General features: G+C 73.7%; 1 protein-coding gene across 6 annotated transcripts; it reads left to right on the forward strand.

Annotated features, from left to right (window-relative positions):
- Positions 1–795: 795 nt before the first annotated feature.
- Positions 796–12,143, forward strand: CD19 (CD19 molecule). 6 transcript variants are annotated; one of them, XR_011137101.1, is made up of 15 exons: positions 798–981; positions 2,486–2,722; positions 3,850–4,170; positions 4,793–4,900; positions 5,297–5,345; positions 6,290–6,360; positions 7,169–7,336; positions 7,718–7,765; positions 8,641–8,688; positions 9,049–9,096; positions 9,833–9,904; positions 9,982–10,044; positions 10,875–10,955; positions 11,809–11,935; positions 12,059–12,143. XR_011137101.1 is itself a non-coding variant. In XM_068923317.1 (14 exons), the coding sequence occupies exons 1-14, from the start codon at positions 873–875 to the stop codon at positions 11,871–11,873; spliced, it is 1,488 nt and encodes a 495-aa protein (XP_068779418.1). In that variant the 5' UTR covers positions 798–872; the 3' UTR covers positions 11,874–12,020. The 6 variants fall into 6 exon arrangements, 5 of the variants coding, with proteins under 5 accessions (XP_068779420.1, XP_068779418.1, XP_068779419.1 ...); XM_068923317.1 differs by lacking the exon at positions 12,059–12,143 and having other exon boundaries at positions 11,809–12,020; XM_068923318.1 differs by lacking the exon at positions 12,059–12,143 and having other exon boundaries at positions 6,299–6,360; positions 11,809–12,020.
- The last annotated feature ends 2,980 nt before the right edge of the window (positions 12,144–15,123 follow it).

Consider the following 15,123-nt stretch of genomic DNA (forward strand, 5'->3'; position numbering starts at 1 on the left):
AGCGGGGCCGGGAAGGGCCGAGCGGGGCCGGGGAGGCCCGAGGGCGCCCGGCGGAAACGCCCGAAGGGGCCCGGCCCCCCCTACCTGCCCCCTTCAGTGCCCCCCCAGTGTCGCATCGCCCCCCCCGAGCTCCCCGAAGACCCTTCACCCCCCCAGTGCCCCCATCATCTCCCAGGACCCCCCCATCACCCCCCCCAGCATCCCTTCCAGGCCCCCATCTCCCCCCAGAGAGCCTCCATCGCCCCCCCGAGCCCCCCCAAACCCCTCCATCAGCCCCTATCTCACCCCAGAGCCCCCTCAAACCCCTCCATCAGCCCCAATCCCCCCTCAGAGCCCCCCAAACCCCTCCATCACCCCCTATCGCCCCCCCAGAGCCCCCCAAACCCTTCCATCACCCCCATCTCACCCCAGAGCCCCCCCAAGCCCCTCCACCAGCCCCAATTTCCCTCCCAGAGCCCCCCAAACCCCTCCATCACCCCCTATCTCCTTCTCAGACCCCTCCAAACCCCTCCATCACCCCCCAATGCCCCCCAACCCCCTCCCCCCCATGTCAACCCAGCCAGGAAATGGCCCCCCCGTCCCTACCCAGTTGCCTTGGTCCCCTGGTGCCAGGGGGGAACTGGGGGAACTGGGGGGCCCATGGGCCCTGGAGGGACCCAGTGGGGGGGGAGGGGTGTGTGGGGCAGCCGGTCCAGGGGGCTCTGCCCTGGGGACCCCGAGGACAAGGAGGCCGGGGGGGACCGGGACCCCCCCATTACCCCCCCTTCGCCACCTGCATGGCCCCCGGGGACCCGGTCACGGTCCAGGGCACCGGCGGTGACGCCGCGTCCGGCCTGTCCCCGTCCCCATCCCCGCCGCCCCACACAGGGAAGATGGCGCCTGGCCGCCTGGGCCTCATCCTGTTGGTGCTGCTGGGGCTGGGGAGCGAGATCGGGGCCCCCCCCGGCACCCCCGCCGCCCCGCTGCAGGCCAACGCCACCGGTGGGACGGGGACCCCGGGCTGGGGGGCTGGGGGCTGTGGGATGGGGGCCATGGGGGTTGGAGGCTATGGGGGTCAAGGCCATGGGGCTGGGGGCCATGGGGGTTGGAGCCATGGGGCTGCTGGCTGTGGGGGTTGAAGGCCATGGGGCTGGAGGCAATGGGGGTTGGGGGCCATGGGACTGGAGTCCATGGGGGTTGGGGACATGGGGGCTGATGGTCTTGGGGCTGGAGACCATGGGGCTGGTGGCCATGGCGGTTGGGGCCTTGGGGGCTGGAGTCCACGGAGGTTAGAGGCCATGGGGCTGGTGGCCGTGGGGGTTGAGGGCCATGGAGCTGGTGTCCATGGGGGTTGGGGCCATGGGGCTGGAGGCCATGGGGGTTTGATGGACATGAAGGTCACTGATGGTCATAGGAGAGTCCTGGTGGCCCCAGGGAGGTCCTGGTGGCCTCAGGGGTGTCAGCGGCCCTGGGGGTGTTGTTGGTGGCCCCGGGGGGGCTGGTGGTGGCCTCAGGGGTGTCAGCGGCCCTGGGGGCAGTGTTGGTGGCCCGGGGGGGCTGGTGGTGGCCTCAGGGGTGTCAGCGGCCCTGGGGGTGTTGTTGGTGGCCCCGGGGGGGCTGGTGGTGGCCTCAGGGGTGTCAGCGGCCCTGGGGACGGTGTTGGTGGCCCCGGGGGGGCTGGTGGCTTCAGGGGTGTCAGCGGCCCTGGGGGTGTTGTTGGTGGCCCCGGGGGGGCTGGTGGTGGCCTCAGGGGTGTCAGCGGCCCTGGGGGTGTTGTTGGTGGCCCCGGGGGGGCTGGTGGTGGCCCGTGGCCCCGTGGCCCGCGTGACCGTGGCCCCCCCAGCGTCGGCGGTGGCCCTGCTGCCCTGCCCCGGCTCGCTGGCCGGGACCCCCTCGTGGCTGCTGCCGCGGTGGCTGCACTGGAGCCGGGGGGGGGGCCCCGACCTGCTCAACCTCACCGTGGAGCCGGGGTGGCCCGTGGGGCTGGGGGCCAGGGGGTCCCTGCTGCTGCCCCACGTGGCCGCCCAACACGCCGGGGTCTACGTGTGCCGCGGGCTGGGGGGGCCCCGGAGCCCCAGGAGTACGAGGTGCTGCTCAACGTGCCGGGCAGCCGTGAGTGCCATGGGGCTGGGGGCTATAGGGGCTATGGGGGCTATAGGGGCTATGGGGGCTATAGGGGCTATAGGGGTTGATGGGGGCTGTGGGGGCTATAGGGGGTGATGGGGGGCTATAGGGGGTGATGGGGGGTGATGGGGGTGATGGGGGACTATGGGGGGCTATAGGGGCGATGGGGCTATGGGGGCTATAGGGGGTGATAGGGAGCTATGGGGGGCTATGGGGGGTTGTGGGGCTGTGGGGGGGCTATGGGGGACTATAAGGGGTGATGGGGGCTATGGGGGGCTATAGAGGGTGATGGGGGCGATGGGGGCTATAGGGGGTGATGGGGGCTATAGGGGGTGATGGGGGCAATGGGGGGCGATGGGGGCTGACGTGCCGGCGCCCCCAGAGACCCTCTTCGTGTCGGCGGCCCCCGGCTCGGACGTGACGCTGCGCTGCCCCGGGCCCCCCGCCAACGCCTCGGCGCTCCCCCCGGCCTCCTGGTTCCACGAGGGGCAGCCCCTGCCCTCCGGGGGCCCCCTCCACCCCGGGGGGCTGCTGCTGCGCGCCGTGGGGCAGGGCCAGGCCGGGCGCTACGACTGCGCCGTGGGGCCCCACACCGGCACCGTGCACCTCCACCTGGGCGGTGAGCGGGGGGGGGCGTGGGGGGTCCTATGGGGCGATGCGGGGGGGTGCGGGGCACCTGTGGGGGATGTAGGGGCTATGGGGGGGCCTATGGGGGGGTATGGGGAAATATGAGGGTCCTATGGGGGGATGTGGGGTGCCCATGGGGAGGATATAGGGCATATGGGGGTCCTATGGGGGGATTTAGAGGATGTGGGGTGCCCATGGGGGAATATGGGGGGCATGGGGTCCTATGGAGGTTACAGGGGGTGTGGGGCACCCCTGGGGGATGTAGGGGCTATGGGGAGGTATGGGGGAATATGAGGATCCCATGGGGAGGATATAGGGTATATGAAGGGGTCCTATAGGGGGGTTTAGAGGATGAGGGGTGCCCATGGGGGTACAGGAGGTATGGGGGTCCTATGGGGGGATATGGGGGGGATATATGGGGTCCTATGGGGGGACGCTGGGGGCATGAGATCCCCATGGGGAGATATGGGGGTGTATGGGGGTCCTATGGGGCCATAGGAGTGTATGGGGGGACATGGGGTCATAAGGGGGATATGGGGGTAACGGGGCCGCAGGTGCTGATGGTGCTGCTACCTCTTCCCCATCCCCGTCCCATCCTTGTCCCTGTCCCTGTCCCCATCTCCATCCCATCCCCATCCCCATCCCCACCTCCATCTCCATCCCCATCTCCATCCCATCCCATCCCAATCTCCATCCCATCCCCATCCCCATCCCCATCCCCATCCCCATCCTCATCCCATCTCCATCCCCATCTCCATCTCCATCCCCATTCTCATCCCATCTCATCCCCATCCACGTCTCTGTCCCCATCCCATCTCCATCCACATCCCCATACCATCTCCATCCCCATCTCCATCCCCATCCTGTCCCCATTCCCATCTCCATCCCCATCCCCATCCCCATCCTCATCCTCATCCCATCTCCATCCCCATGTCCATCTCCATCCCATCCCCATCTCATCCTCATCCTCATCCCCATCTCCATCCCATCCCCATCCCATCCCATCCCATCCCATCCCATCCCATCCCATCCCATCCCATCCCTGTCCCCATCCCCATCCTCATCCCATCCCACCATGTCCCCATGTCCCCATCCCCATCCCCACCTGTGTGACCCCAGGAGACGCAGCGGTGGTGTGGGCGGCGGTGGGGGCGACGGCGGTGCTGCCCTGCGGCACCGAAGGGCTGGGGGCGGGCGCCGCAGGGGGGCTGGCGTGGGCCTGGCACGCGGGGATGGCCGAGAAGCCGGTGCTGCAGCTGCGGGTGGCCCCCGGCGCCTGGCTCTGGCCCAGCTCCAGCCACGGCGCTGCCCTGGCCCTGCTCGACGTCCGGCCCGGCCAGGCCGGGCGCTACCGCTGCGCCTGGGGCCCCGCCACCCACCCGGAGCCCCCGGGCAGCACCCGCCGCCTGGACGTGCAGCTGGACGTGCAGCCCGCCCCCGGTGGGCACCGAGGGGGATGGATGGGGGGATGGATGCAGGTGGTGGGCATGGATGGGGATGGAGGGGGATGGACATGGATGGAGGGAGATGGACTGGGATGGAGGGGACAGATGGGCATGGATGGGTTGATGGAGTTGGATGGGATCGATGGGCATGGATGGGGATGGATGGGGATGGGCATGGATGGATGGGGATGGATGGGACAGGTGTGGATGGACGGGGACGGACAGGGATGGATGGGATGGATAGGACTGGATAGGGATGGGTGGGGTGGATGGGGATGAATGGGGGATGGATGGGGATGGACGGGGACGGATGGGGATGGATGGCTGGGGAACGAGGGGACGGATGGGGATGGGGATGGATGGGGATGGATGGGGAGGGATGGGGAGGGATGGGGAGGGATGGGGTGGACAGGGACGGATGGGGTGGTGGAGATGGACGGGACGGATGGAGATGGACGGGTGACGGATGGGGACAGGGACGGATGGGGATGTCTGGGAGGACAGACGGGGACAGACGGGGGACGGATGGGGACGGACGCGGACGGGACGGGGAGCAGGTGGGGCGGCCGGGGGGCGGCCGGGGGGCGGGGGTGACGGTGGTGGCCCTGTCCCCGCAGGCTGGTGGCCCCGGCTGGGGGCCGGCGTGGGCACCGTGGGGGCCGCGGCCGTGGCCTACGTGGTCCTGGGGGGGGCCGTGCTGGCCGGGCTCTGCCACAGCCACCGAGGTCAGCGCGACCCACGGCGTGCTGTGGGGCGACCCACGGCGGGGGGGGGCACGGGGGACCCACAGCAGGGGGGCACAGGGGGACCCATGGCACGCTGCGGGGCGACCCATGGCCCGATGAGGGGCGACCCACAGCGTGATGAGGGGCGACCCACGGCAGGGGGGTGCGGGGGGACCCACGGCACGATGCGGGGCGACCCATGGCGGGGAGGCACACAGGGACCCATGGCGTGGTGAGGGGCGACCCACAGCGGGGGGACACGGGGGACCCACGGCGGGGGGGCACAGGGATGCCCCATAGCTGGGGGGGGCTGGGGCTGCCCCACAGCCCCTGGCACCCCATAGCCGGGGGGGCCGCCCCACAGCCCCCAGCCCCCCACGTCTCTGCCCCCCGCAGCCCTGCAGAGCCGCAAGTGCCAGCGGCGCCTGGGGAAACCGGCCCGGAGGTGAGCGGGGCCGTGGGGCAGGGACGGGGCCGTGGGGCTGGGGGGCTGGGGGGCTGGGACGGGGCCATGGGGCAGGGGGGCTGGGGGGCAGGGATGGGGCCGTGGGGCAGGGACGGGGCTGTGGGGCTGGGGGCTGGGGGCTGGGATGGGGCCATGGGGCAGGGGGGCTGGGGGGCAGGGATGGGGCCGTGGGGCTGGGGGCTGTGGGGCAGGGACGGGGCTGTGGGGCTGGGGGCTGGGGGGCAGGGTCCCCGTGGGGCAGGGTGTCTATGGGGTGGGGGTAACTGTGGGGCAGGGTCCCCGTGGGGCAGGGGTAGTTGTGGGGCAGAGTTCCCTTGGGGCACAGTCTCTATGGGGCAGGGGGTCCCCATGGAGCAGGGTCCCCGTGGGGCGGGGTCTCTATGGGGCAGGGTCTCTCTGGGGCAGGGGGTCCCCATGGAGCAGGGTCCCCGTGGGGCAGGGTCTCTCTGGGGCAGGGGGTCCCCATGGAGCAGGGTCCCCGTGGGGCGGGGTCTCTATGGGGCAGGGTCTCTCTGGGGCAGGGGGTCCCCATGGAGCAGGGTCCCCGTGGGGCAGGGTCTCTCTGGGGCAGGGGGTCCCCATGGAGCAGGGTCCCCGTGGGGTGGGGTCTCTCTGGGGCAGGGTCTCTATGGGGCAGGGTCTCTCTGGGGCAGGGGGTCCCCATGGAGCAGGGTCCCCGTGGGGCAGGGTCTCTCTGGGGCAGGGGGTCCCCATGGAGCAGGGTCCCCATGGAGCAGGGTCCCCGTGGGGCGGGGTCTCTATGGGGCAGGGTCTCTCTGGGGCAGGGGGTCCCCATGGAGCAGGGTCCCCGTGGGGCGGGGTCTCTCTGGGGCAGGGTCTCTATGGGGCAGGGGGTAGCTGTGGGGCAGGGTCTCTATGGGGCAGGGCCCCACGGCGCCAGTGCCAACCCCGCCGCCCCCGAGGTTTTTCAGGGTGCCGGCGCCGGACCCCCAGAGCCCCTACGGCAACGTGCTCTGCCCCACGGCCGCCCCCCGTGAGTCGCCCTGCGGCCCCCCCTCCGGCCCCACACTGGGCCCGGGCCCCCCCGCGTCCTGCCTCGCACCCGCCCTAGACCCCCCCCCATCCTGCCCCACACCAGCCCTAGACCCCCCCCCCATCCTGCCCCACACCAGACCTGGACCCCCTTCCCCCTCCGGCCCCACATCGACCCTCCCATCCTGCCCCACACCGAGCCCAGGCCCTCCGTCCTGCCCCACACCAGTCCTGGACCCCCCCTGTCCTGCCCCACATCCACCCCCCCATCCTGCCCCACACTGAGCCCAGGCCCCCCATCCTGCCCCACACTGGCCCTAGACCCCCCTCCATCCTGCCCATACCAGCCCTAGACCCACCCCGTCCTGCCCCATACCAGCCCTAGACCCCCCCTGTCCTGCCCCATACCAGCCCTAGACCCCTCCATCCTGCCCCACAGTGGCCCTAGACCCCCCTCCATCCTGCCCCATACCAGCCCTAGACCCACCCCGTCCTGCCCCATACCAGCCCTAGACCCCCTCCATCCTGCCCCACAGTGGCCCTAGACCCCCCTCCATCCTGCCCCATACCAGCCCTAGACCCACCCCGTCCTGCCCCATACCAGCCCTAGACCCCCTCCATCCTGCCCCACAGTGGCCCTAGACCCCCCCCGTCCTGCCCCATACCAGCCCTAGACCCACCCCGTCCTGCCCCATACCAGCCCTAGACCCCTCCATCCTGCCCCATACCAGCCCTAGACCCCCCCCGTCCTGCCCCATACCAGCCCCGGCCCCCCCCATCCTGGCCCACAGCAGCCCCTCTGCCCCCAGGCCCCCCGGCGGACCTCGGCAGCCCCACGGCGCTGCCCCCGGGGGGGCCGTGGGGCGGGGAGTGGGGCAGGACCCCCCCGGGGCGCCAGCAGGAGGAGGAGGAGGAGGAGGAGGAGGAGGAGGAAGGGGGCTACGAGCACCCCGACAGCGACGGCGACAGCCCGGGGGGTGAGCGGCCGGCGGGGGCGCTTGGGGGGTGCTGGGGGGGCGCTTGGGGGGCGGGGACACTTGGGGGGCGATGGGGAGCTGGGGGGTGCTTGGGGGCGATGGGGGGCTGGGGGCACTTGGGGGGCGATGGGGAGCTGGGGGCACTTGGGGGGTGATGGGCACTTGGGGGGCTGGGGGGCACTTGGGGGGCGATGGGGAGCTGGGGGCACTTGGGGGGTGATGGGCACTTGGGGGGGCGCTTGTGGGATGGGGGCAGGGGGCACTTGGGGGGCAGCAGGGTGATGACTGGGGACATGGGGGCGATGGGGGCACTTGGGGGGCACTTGGGGGGCAGGGAGCACTTGGGGGGCAGGGGGGGACGCGGCAGCTCTCTCCCCCCAGACGGCTACGAGAACGGGACGGGGCCCCGCGGGGACCAGGCCTCCGTCGGTAACTGCCCCACGCCTGCCCCACGTCCGCCCCACACCTGCCCCACACCTGCCCCACGCCTGCCCCACGTCCACCCCACACCTGCCCCACACCTGCCCCACGCCTGCCCCACGTCCACCCCACACCTGTCCCACGCCTGCCCCACACCTGCCCCACATCCGCCCCACACCTGTCCCACGCCTGCCCCACGTCCACCCCACACCTGTCCCACGCCTGCCCCACGTCTGCCCCACACCTGTCCCACGCCTGCCCCACACCTGCCCCACGTCCACCCCACACCTGTCCCACGCCTGCCCCACACCTGCCCCACACCTGCCCCACGTCTGCCCCACACCTGCCCCACACCTGCCCCACGTCTGCCCCACATCCGCCCCATGTCTGCCCCACACCTGCCCCACAACTGCCCCACACCTGCCACACATCCACCCCATGACTGCCCCATGTCTGCCCCACAACTGCCCCACAACTGCCCCACACCTCTCCCGTGCCTGCCCCACGTCTGCCCCACACCTGTCCCACACCTGCCCCACGCCTGCCCCACACCTCTCCGTCTGCCCCACATCCACCCCATGTCTGCCCCACGTCTGCCCCACACCTGCCCCACAGCTCTCCCATGCCTGCCCCACACCTGCCCCACATCCACCCCATGTCTGCCCCACGTCTGCCCCACACCTGCCCCACAGCTCTCCCATGCCTGCCCCACACCTGCCCCACATCCACCCCATGTCTGCCCCACGTCTGCCCCACACCTGCCCCACAGCTCTCCCATGCCTGCCCCACACCTGCCCCACATCCACCCCATGTCTGCCCCACGTCTGCCCCACACCTGTCCCACAACTGCCCCCCACCTGCCCCGATGCCTCCTTCCTCCGCAGGGAGCTACGAGAACGGGCTGGAAGCGGCTGCCGAGCGCTGGGGGGCAGGTGGGGGGCAGATACCCCCGGGGGGCAGAAATGGGGGGGAAGATACCCCTGGGGGGCAGGTGGGGGGGCATAAGATACCCCTGGGGGGCAGAAATGGGGGGGCAGATACCCTGGGGGGGCAGCAATGGGGGGCAGATACCCCTGGGGGCAGGTGGGGGGGCAGAAGATACCCCTGGGGGGGCAGCAATGGGGGGCAGATACCCCTGGGGGCAGGTGGGGCGGCAGAAGATACCCCTGGGGGGGCAGGTGGGGGGCAGATACTCCTGGGGGGGGGGAGGCAGTGGGGCAGGACGGGGGTCCCAGGCCCCCGATGGGGGGGGAGTAACGGGGTTCCCCCCCCAATCCTGTCCTGCCCCACAGCCGCCCCACATTACGCCAACACCTGCCCGGCACCCGGCACCAGCCTGCGTGAGTCCCTGTGCGCCTGTGACCCCCGTCCGCCTGTGCCTGCCCCGACTGTACCTGCCCCCATGCACCTGTAACCCCTGTCTGGCTGTGCCTGCCCTGAGCAGCTTTACCCCCCACCCCGTGCGGCTGTACCTGCCCCGACTGTCTGTACTTGCCCCCATGTGGCTGTAACCCCTCTGTCCAGCTGTACCTGCCCCTGCGCGGCTGTAACCTGCCCTGAGCGGCTGTCATGCCTCTGGCTGTACCTGCCCCGCATGTCTGCACCTGCCCCTGTGTGGCTGTAACCACCCCCTCCTCCAGCTGTACCTGATCCGGGGCGGCTGTAACCTGCTGTCTGGCTGTACGGCCCCATCTGGCTGTATCCCTCTGTCCAGCTGTACCCCCGAGCAGCTGTACCCCCTTGTCTGGCAGTGCCTGCCCTGTGCGGCTGTACCCCGCCGCCCCTCCGGTCTGACTGTACCCCCAGAGCGGCTGCACCCCCATCTGGCTGTACCCCCAGAGCAGCTGTACCCCCGAGCGGCTGTCCCCCCCGACTGTACCCCCCTGAGCGGCTGTACCCCCGTCCGACTGTACCCCCTGAGCGGCTGTCCCCCCCATCCGACTGTACCCCCTGAGCGGCTGTACCCCCGTCTGGCTGTACCCCCTGAGCGGCTGTCCCCCCCATCCGACTGTACCCCCTGAGCGGCTGTACCCCCGTCCGGCTGTACCCCCTGAGCGGCTGTACCCCCGTCCGCAGGCGACGGGCGCTTGGCGGCCCCGGCGATGGAGCAGACCCCGCTGAGCCCCGGGGCGGCGCGGCTGGTCTCAGGTGACGGGGACGTCCCCGGCCCCCCGCCTCCCCCCCGGCCCCCCCCGCCTCCCCCCCTGACCCCGTCGCCCCCCCAGGCCTCCAGCGGGTGCTGCTGAGCGCGGGCGAGCGGCAGGACGGGCGCAGCGAGGGCTCGGCCGGTGAGTGGGGACGGGGGACGCGGGGGGCCGGGGGGGGACATGGGGGATGTGGGGGGAATGGGGGGACCCAGGGACAGGGGACATGGGAGAGCGGGGGGGACGGGGGGGACGGGGGGGACGTGGGGGGATGGGGGGGATATGTGGGGATATGTGGGGACGTGGGGGATGCAGGGGGACACAAGGGGACATGGGGGACCAGGGGACATGGGGGGATGTAGGGGACGGGGGGACGCGTGGGGACGTGGGGGACACAGGGACTGGGGGACACGGCGGGATGCAGGGATGGGGGGACATGGGGGGACGAGGGGACATGGGGGGACGTGGGGGGATGCAGGGGGACACGAGGGGACATGGGGGGACCGGGGGACATGGGGGGATGCGGGGACACGGGAGGACATGGGGGATGTAGGGGATGGGGGGGACGTGTGGGGACGTGGGGGACACGGGGGGGTGCAGGGATGGGGGGACATGGGGGGACACGGGGGACAGGGGGACGAGGGGACGTGGGGGGACGTGGGGGATGTGGGGAGATAAGGGGACGCGGGGGGATGCGTGGGGACGTGGGGGAAATGGGGGGACACGGGGGGACAGGGGGACGAGGGGACGTGGGGGGACGTGGGGGATGTGGGGGACGTGGGGATACGGGGACACAGGGGGACGCGGGGGACGGGGGGACAGAGGGGATGTGGGGGGGACACGGGGGGATGCAGGGATGCAGGGGGGACACGGGGACTGGGGGACGTGGGGGACGCGGGGGACGGGGGGACAGAGGGGGACGCAGGGGGGATGCAGGGGTCCGGGACGCCCCCCGACGCCCCCCCGCCCCCCAGGGTCGCAGCCCTACGAGGACATGGCCGGGGGGGGCCTGTACGCGGCCCCCCGCCGCGGGCCCCCCCCGGCCCCCGACGACGGTGAGGCGCCCCGGCCGGGGGGACGGGGACAGGGGGACACCGCGACGGGGACATCGGGATGGGGATGGGGACATGGGACACCACGATGGGGACACCACAATGGGGACACTGGAAGGGGGACGGGGACACCGCGACGGGGACATCGGGATGGGGACGGGGACACGGCGACGGGGACATGGGGACACCACGACTGGGTCACCACAATGGGGACACTGGAAGGGGGACGGGGACACCGCGACGGGGACATTGGGATGGGGACGGGGACACGGCGACGGGGACACCACAATGGGGACACTGGAAGGGGGACGGGGACACCGCGACGGGGACATCGGGATGGGGACGGGGACACCGCGACGGGGACATGGGGACACCACGACTAGGACACCGCGACGGGGACATCGGAATTGGGACGGGGACATGGGACACCACAATGGGGACACCACAATGGGGACACTGGAAGGGGGACGGGGACACAGGGAGGGGGGAAAGGGACACTGTGATGGGGACACTGGGATGGGGACAGCCAGATGGGGACAGGGACACTGGGATGGGGACACAGGAAGGGGGAACAGGGACACCACGGCAGGGACACCACAATGGGGACACGGAGAGGGGGGACAGGGATGCCATGGCGCGGACACCGGGATGGGGACACCGGGACGGGGATGGGGACACCACGACGGGGACACCGGGACAGGGACTTGGGGGCAGGAACACCGGGATGGGGACATGGGGACACCACGACGAGGACACCAGGACAGGGGTGAGGATACAGCCCCCCGGAGGGGACGGGGACCCCGGGGGGACGGGGAGGGGACGGGGCCGGTGGCCCTGACGCTGCCACCGCCCGCAGACGCCGACTCCTACGAGAACATGGAGGGGACGAGGAGCGAGACCGCCGCCGCGGCGCTGGCCTGAGCCCCGCGTCCCCCCGCGTCCCCACGACCCCCCGTGTCCCCACGACCCCCCGTGTCCCCACGTCCCGTGTCCTCACACCCCCCCACGTCCCTGTGTCCCCCGTGTCCCCACGACCCCCCGTGTCCTCACATCCCCCCACGTCCCTGTGTCCCCCGTGTCCCCACGACCCCCCGTGTCCCCACAATCCCCGTGTCCCCACGTCCCGTGTCCCCACGTCCCGTGTCCTCACATCCCCCCACGTCCCTGTGTCCCCCGTGTCACCACGACCCCCCATGTACCCACATCCCCCCGTGTCCCCACATCCCTCCGTGTCCCCGCGTCCCCCCCCCGTCCCCAATAAACCCCGGCGGCCGGGGCTGCGCGTGGCCTTCGCTGGGGCGGCGAGAGGACCCAGGCGTCCGGGGTGGGGGCGGGGAAGGGGCGACACTGTTTTGGGGCCGTTTCGGGGCGTTTTCAGGCTCCCCGGGGCTGGTTTGGGGCCGTTTCAGCCCGTTCTGAACCGTTTTTGGGGCCACGCGGGGCTGTTTCGGGGCACTTCCCGGCCACTTCGGGGCCTTTTGGGCCCCCTCCGATGTCCCCGACGTCCCCGACAGCCCCACGTCCCCCTCGCCGTCCCCACGGCCCCCTCCGCGTCCCCGACGTCCCCGACAGCCCCACGCCCCCCTCGCCGTCCCCACGGCCCCCTCCGCGTCCCCGACGTCCCCGACAGCCCCACGCCCCCCTCGCCGTCCCCACGGCCCCCTCCGCGTCCCCGACGTCCCCGACAGCCCCACGCCCCCCTCGCCGTCCCCACGGCCCCCTCCGCGTCCCCGACGTCCCCGACAGCCCCACGCCCCCCTCGCCGTCCCCACGGCCCCCTCCGCGTCCCCGACGTCCCCGACAGCCCCACGCCCCCCTCGCCGTCCCCACGGCCCCCTCCGCGTCCCCGACGTCCCCGACAGCCCCACGCCCCCCTCGCCGTCCCCACGGCCCCCTCCGCGTCCCCGACGTCCCCGACAGCCCCACGCCCCCCTCGCCGTCCCCACGGCCCCCTCCGCGTCCCCGACGTCCCCGACAGCCCCACGCCCCCCTCGCCGTCCCCACGGCCCCCTCCGCGTCCCCGACGTCCCCGACAGCCCCACGCCCCCCTCGCCGTCCCCACGGCCCCCTCCGCGTCCCCGACGTCCCCGACAGCCCCACGCCCCCCTCGCCGTCCCCACGGCCCCCTCCGCGTCCCCGACGTCCCCGACAGCCCCACGCCCCCCTCGCCGTCCCCACGGCCCCCTCCGCGTCCCCGACGTCCCCGACAGCCCCACGCCCCCCTCGCCGTCCCCACGGCCCCCTCCGCGTCCCCGACGTCCCCGACAGCCCCACGCCCCCCTCGCCGTCCCCACGGCCCCCTCCGCGTCCCCGACGTCCCCGACAGCCCCACGCCCCCCTCGCCGTCCCCACGGCCCCCTCCGCGTCCCCGACGTCCCCGACAGCCCCACGCCCCCCTCGCCGTCCCCACGGCCCCCTCCGCGTCCCCGACGTCCCCGACAGCCCCACGCCCCCCTCGCCGTCCCCACGGCCCCCTCCGCGTCCCCGACGTCCCCGACAGCCCCACGCCCCCCTCGCCGTCCCCACGGCCCCCTCCGCGTCCCCGACGTCCCCGACAGCCCCACGCCCCCCTCGCCGTCCCCACGGCCCCCTCCGCGTCCCCGACGTCCCCGACAGCCCCACGCCCCCCTCGCCGTCCCCACGGCCCCCTCCGCGTCCCCGACGTCCCCGACAGCCCCACGCCCCCCTCGCCGTCCCCACGGCCCCCTCCGCGTCCCCGACGTCCCCGACAGCCCCACGCCCCCCTCGCCGTCCCCACGGCCCCCTCCGCGTCCCCGACGTCCCCGACAGCCCCACGCCCCCCTCGCCGTCCCCACGGCCCCCTCCGCGTCCCCGACGTCCCCGACAGCCCCACGCCCCCCTCGCCGTCCCCACGGCCCCCTCCGCGTCCCCGACGTCCCCGACAGCCCCACGCCCCCCTCGCCGTCCCCACGGCCCCCTCCGCGTCCCCGACGTCCCCGACAGCCCCACGCCCCCCTCGCCGTCCCCACGGCCCCCTCCGCGTCCCCGACGTCCCCGACAGCCCCACGCCCCCCTCGCCGTCCCCACGGCCCCCTCCGCGTCCCCGACGTCCCCGACAGCCCCACGCCCCCCTCGCCGTCCCCACGGCCCCCTCCGCGTCCCCGACGTCCCCGACAGCCCCACGCCCCCCTCGCCGTCCCCACGGCCCCCTCCGCGTCCCCGACGTCCCCGACAGCCCCACGCCCCCCTCGCCGTCCCCACGGCCCCCTCCGCGTCCCCGACGTCCCCGACAGCCCCACGCCCCCCTCGCCGTCCCCACGGCCCCCTCCGCGTCCCCGACGTCCCCGACAGCCCCACGCCCCCCTCGCCGTCCCCACGGCCCCCTCCGCGTCCCCGACGTCCCCGACAGCCCCACGCCCCCCTCGCCGTCCCCACGGCCCCCTCCGCGTCCCCGACGTCCCCGACAGCCCCACGCCCCCCTCGCCGTCCCCACGGCCCCCTCCGCGTCCCCGACGTCCCCGACAGCCCCACGCCCCCCTCGCCGTCCCCACGGCCCCCTCCGCGTCCCCGACGTCCCCGACAGCCCCACGCCCCCCTCGCCGTCCCCGACAGCCCCTCCGCGTCCCCGACGTCCCCGACAGCCCCACGCCCCCCTCGCCGTCCCCACGGCCCCCTCCGCGTCCCCGACGTCCCCGACAGCCCCACGCCCCCCTCGCCGTCCCCACGGCCCCCTCCGCGTCCCCGACGTCCCCGACAGCCCCACGCCCCCCTCGCCGTCCCCACGGCCCCCTCCGCGTCCCCGACGTCCCCGACAGCCCCACGCCCCCCTCGCCGTCCCCACGGCCCCCTCCGCGTCCCCGACGTCCCCGACAGCCCCACGCCCCCCTCGCCGTCCCCACGGCCCCCTCCGCGTCCCCGACGTCCCCGACAGCCCCACGCCCCCCTCGCCGTCCCCACGGCCCCCTCCGCGTCCCCGACGTCCCCGACAGCCCCACGCCCCCCTCGCCGTCCCCACGGCCCCCTCCGCGTCCCCGACGTCCCCGACAGCCCCACGCCCCCCTCGCCGTCCCCACGGCCCCCTCCGCGTCCCCGACGTCCCCGACAGCCCCACGCCCCCCTCGCCGTCCCCACGGCCCCCTCCGCGTCCCCGACGTCCCCGACAGCCCCACGCCCCCCTCGCCGTCCCCACGGCCCCCTCCGCGTCCCCGAC

This window comes from Struthio camelus, chromosome 32 (assembly GCF_040807025.1).
Source record: "Struthio camelus isolate bStrCam1 chromosome 32, bStrCam1.hap1, whole genome shotgun sequence".
NCBI lineage: Eukaryota > Metazoa > Chordata > Aves > Struthioniformes > Struthionidae > Struthio > Struthio camelus.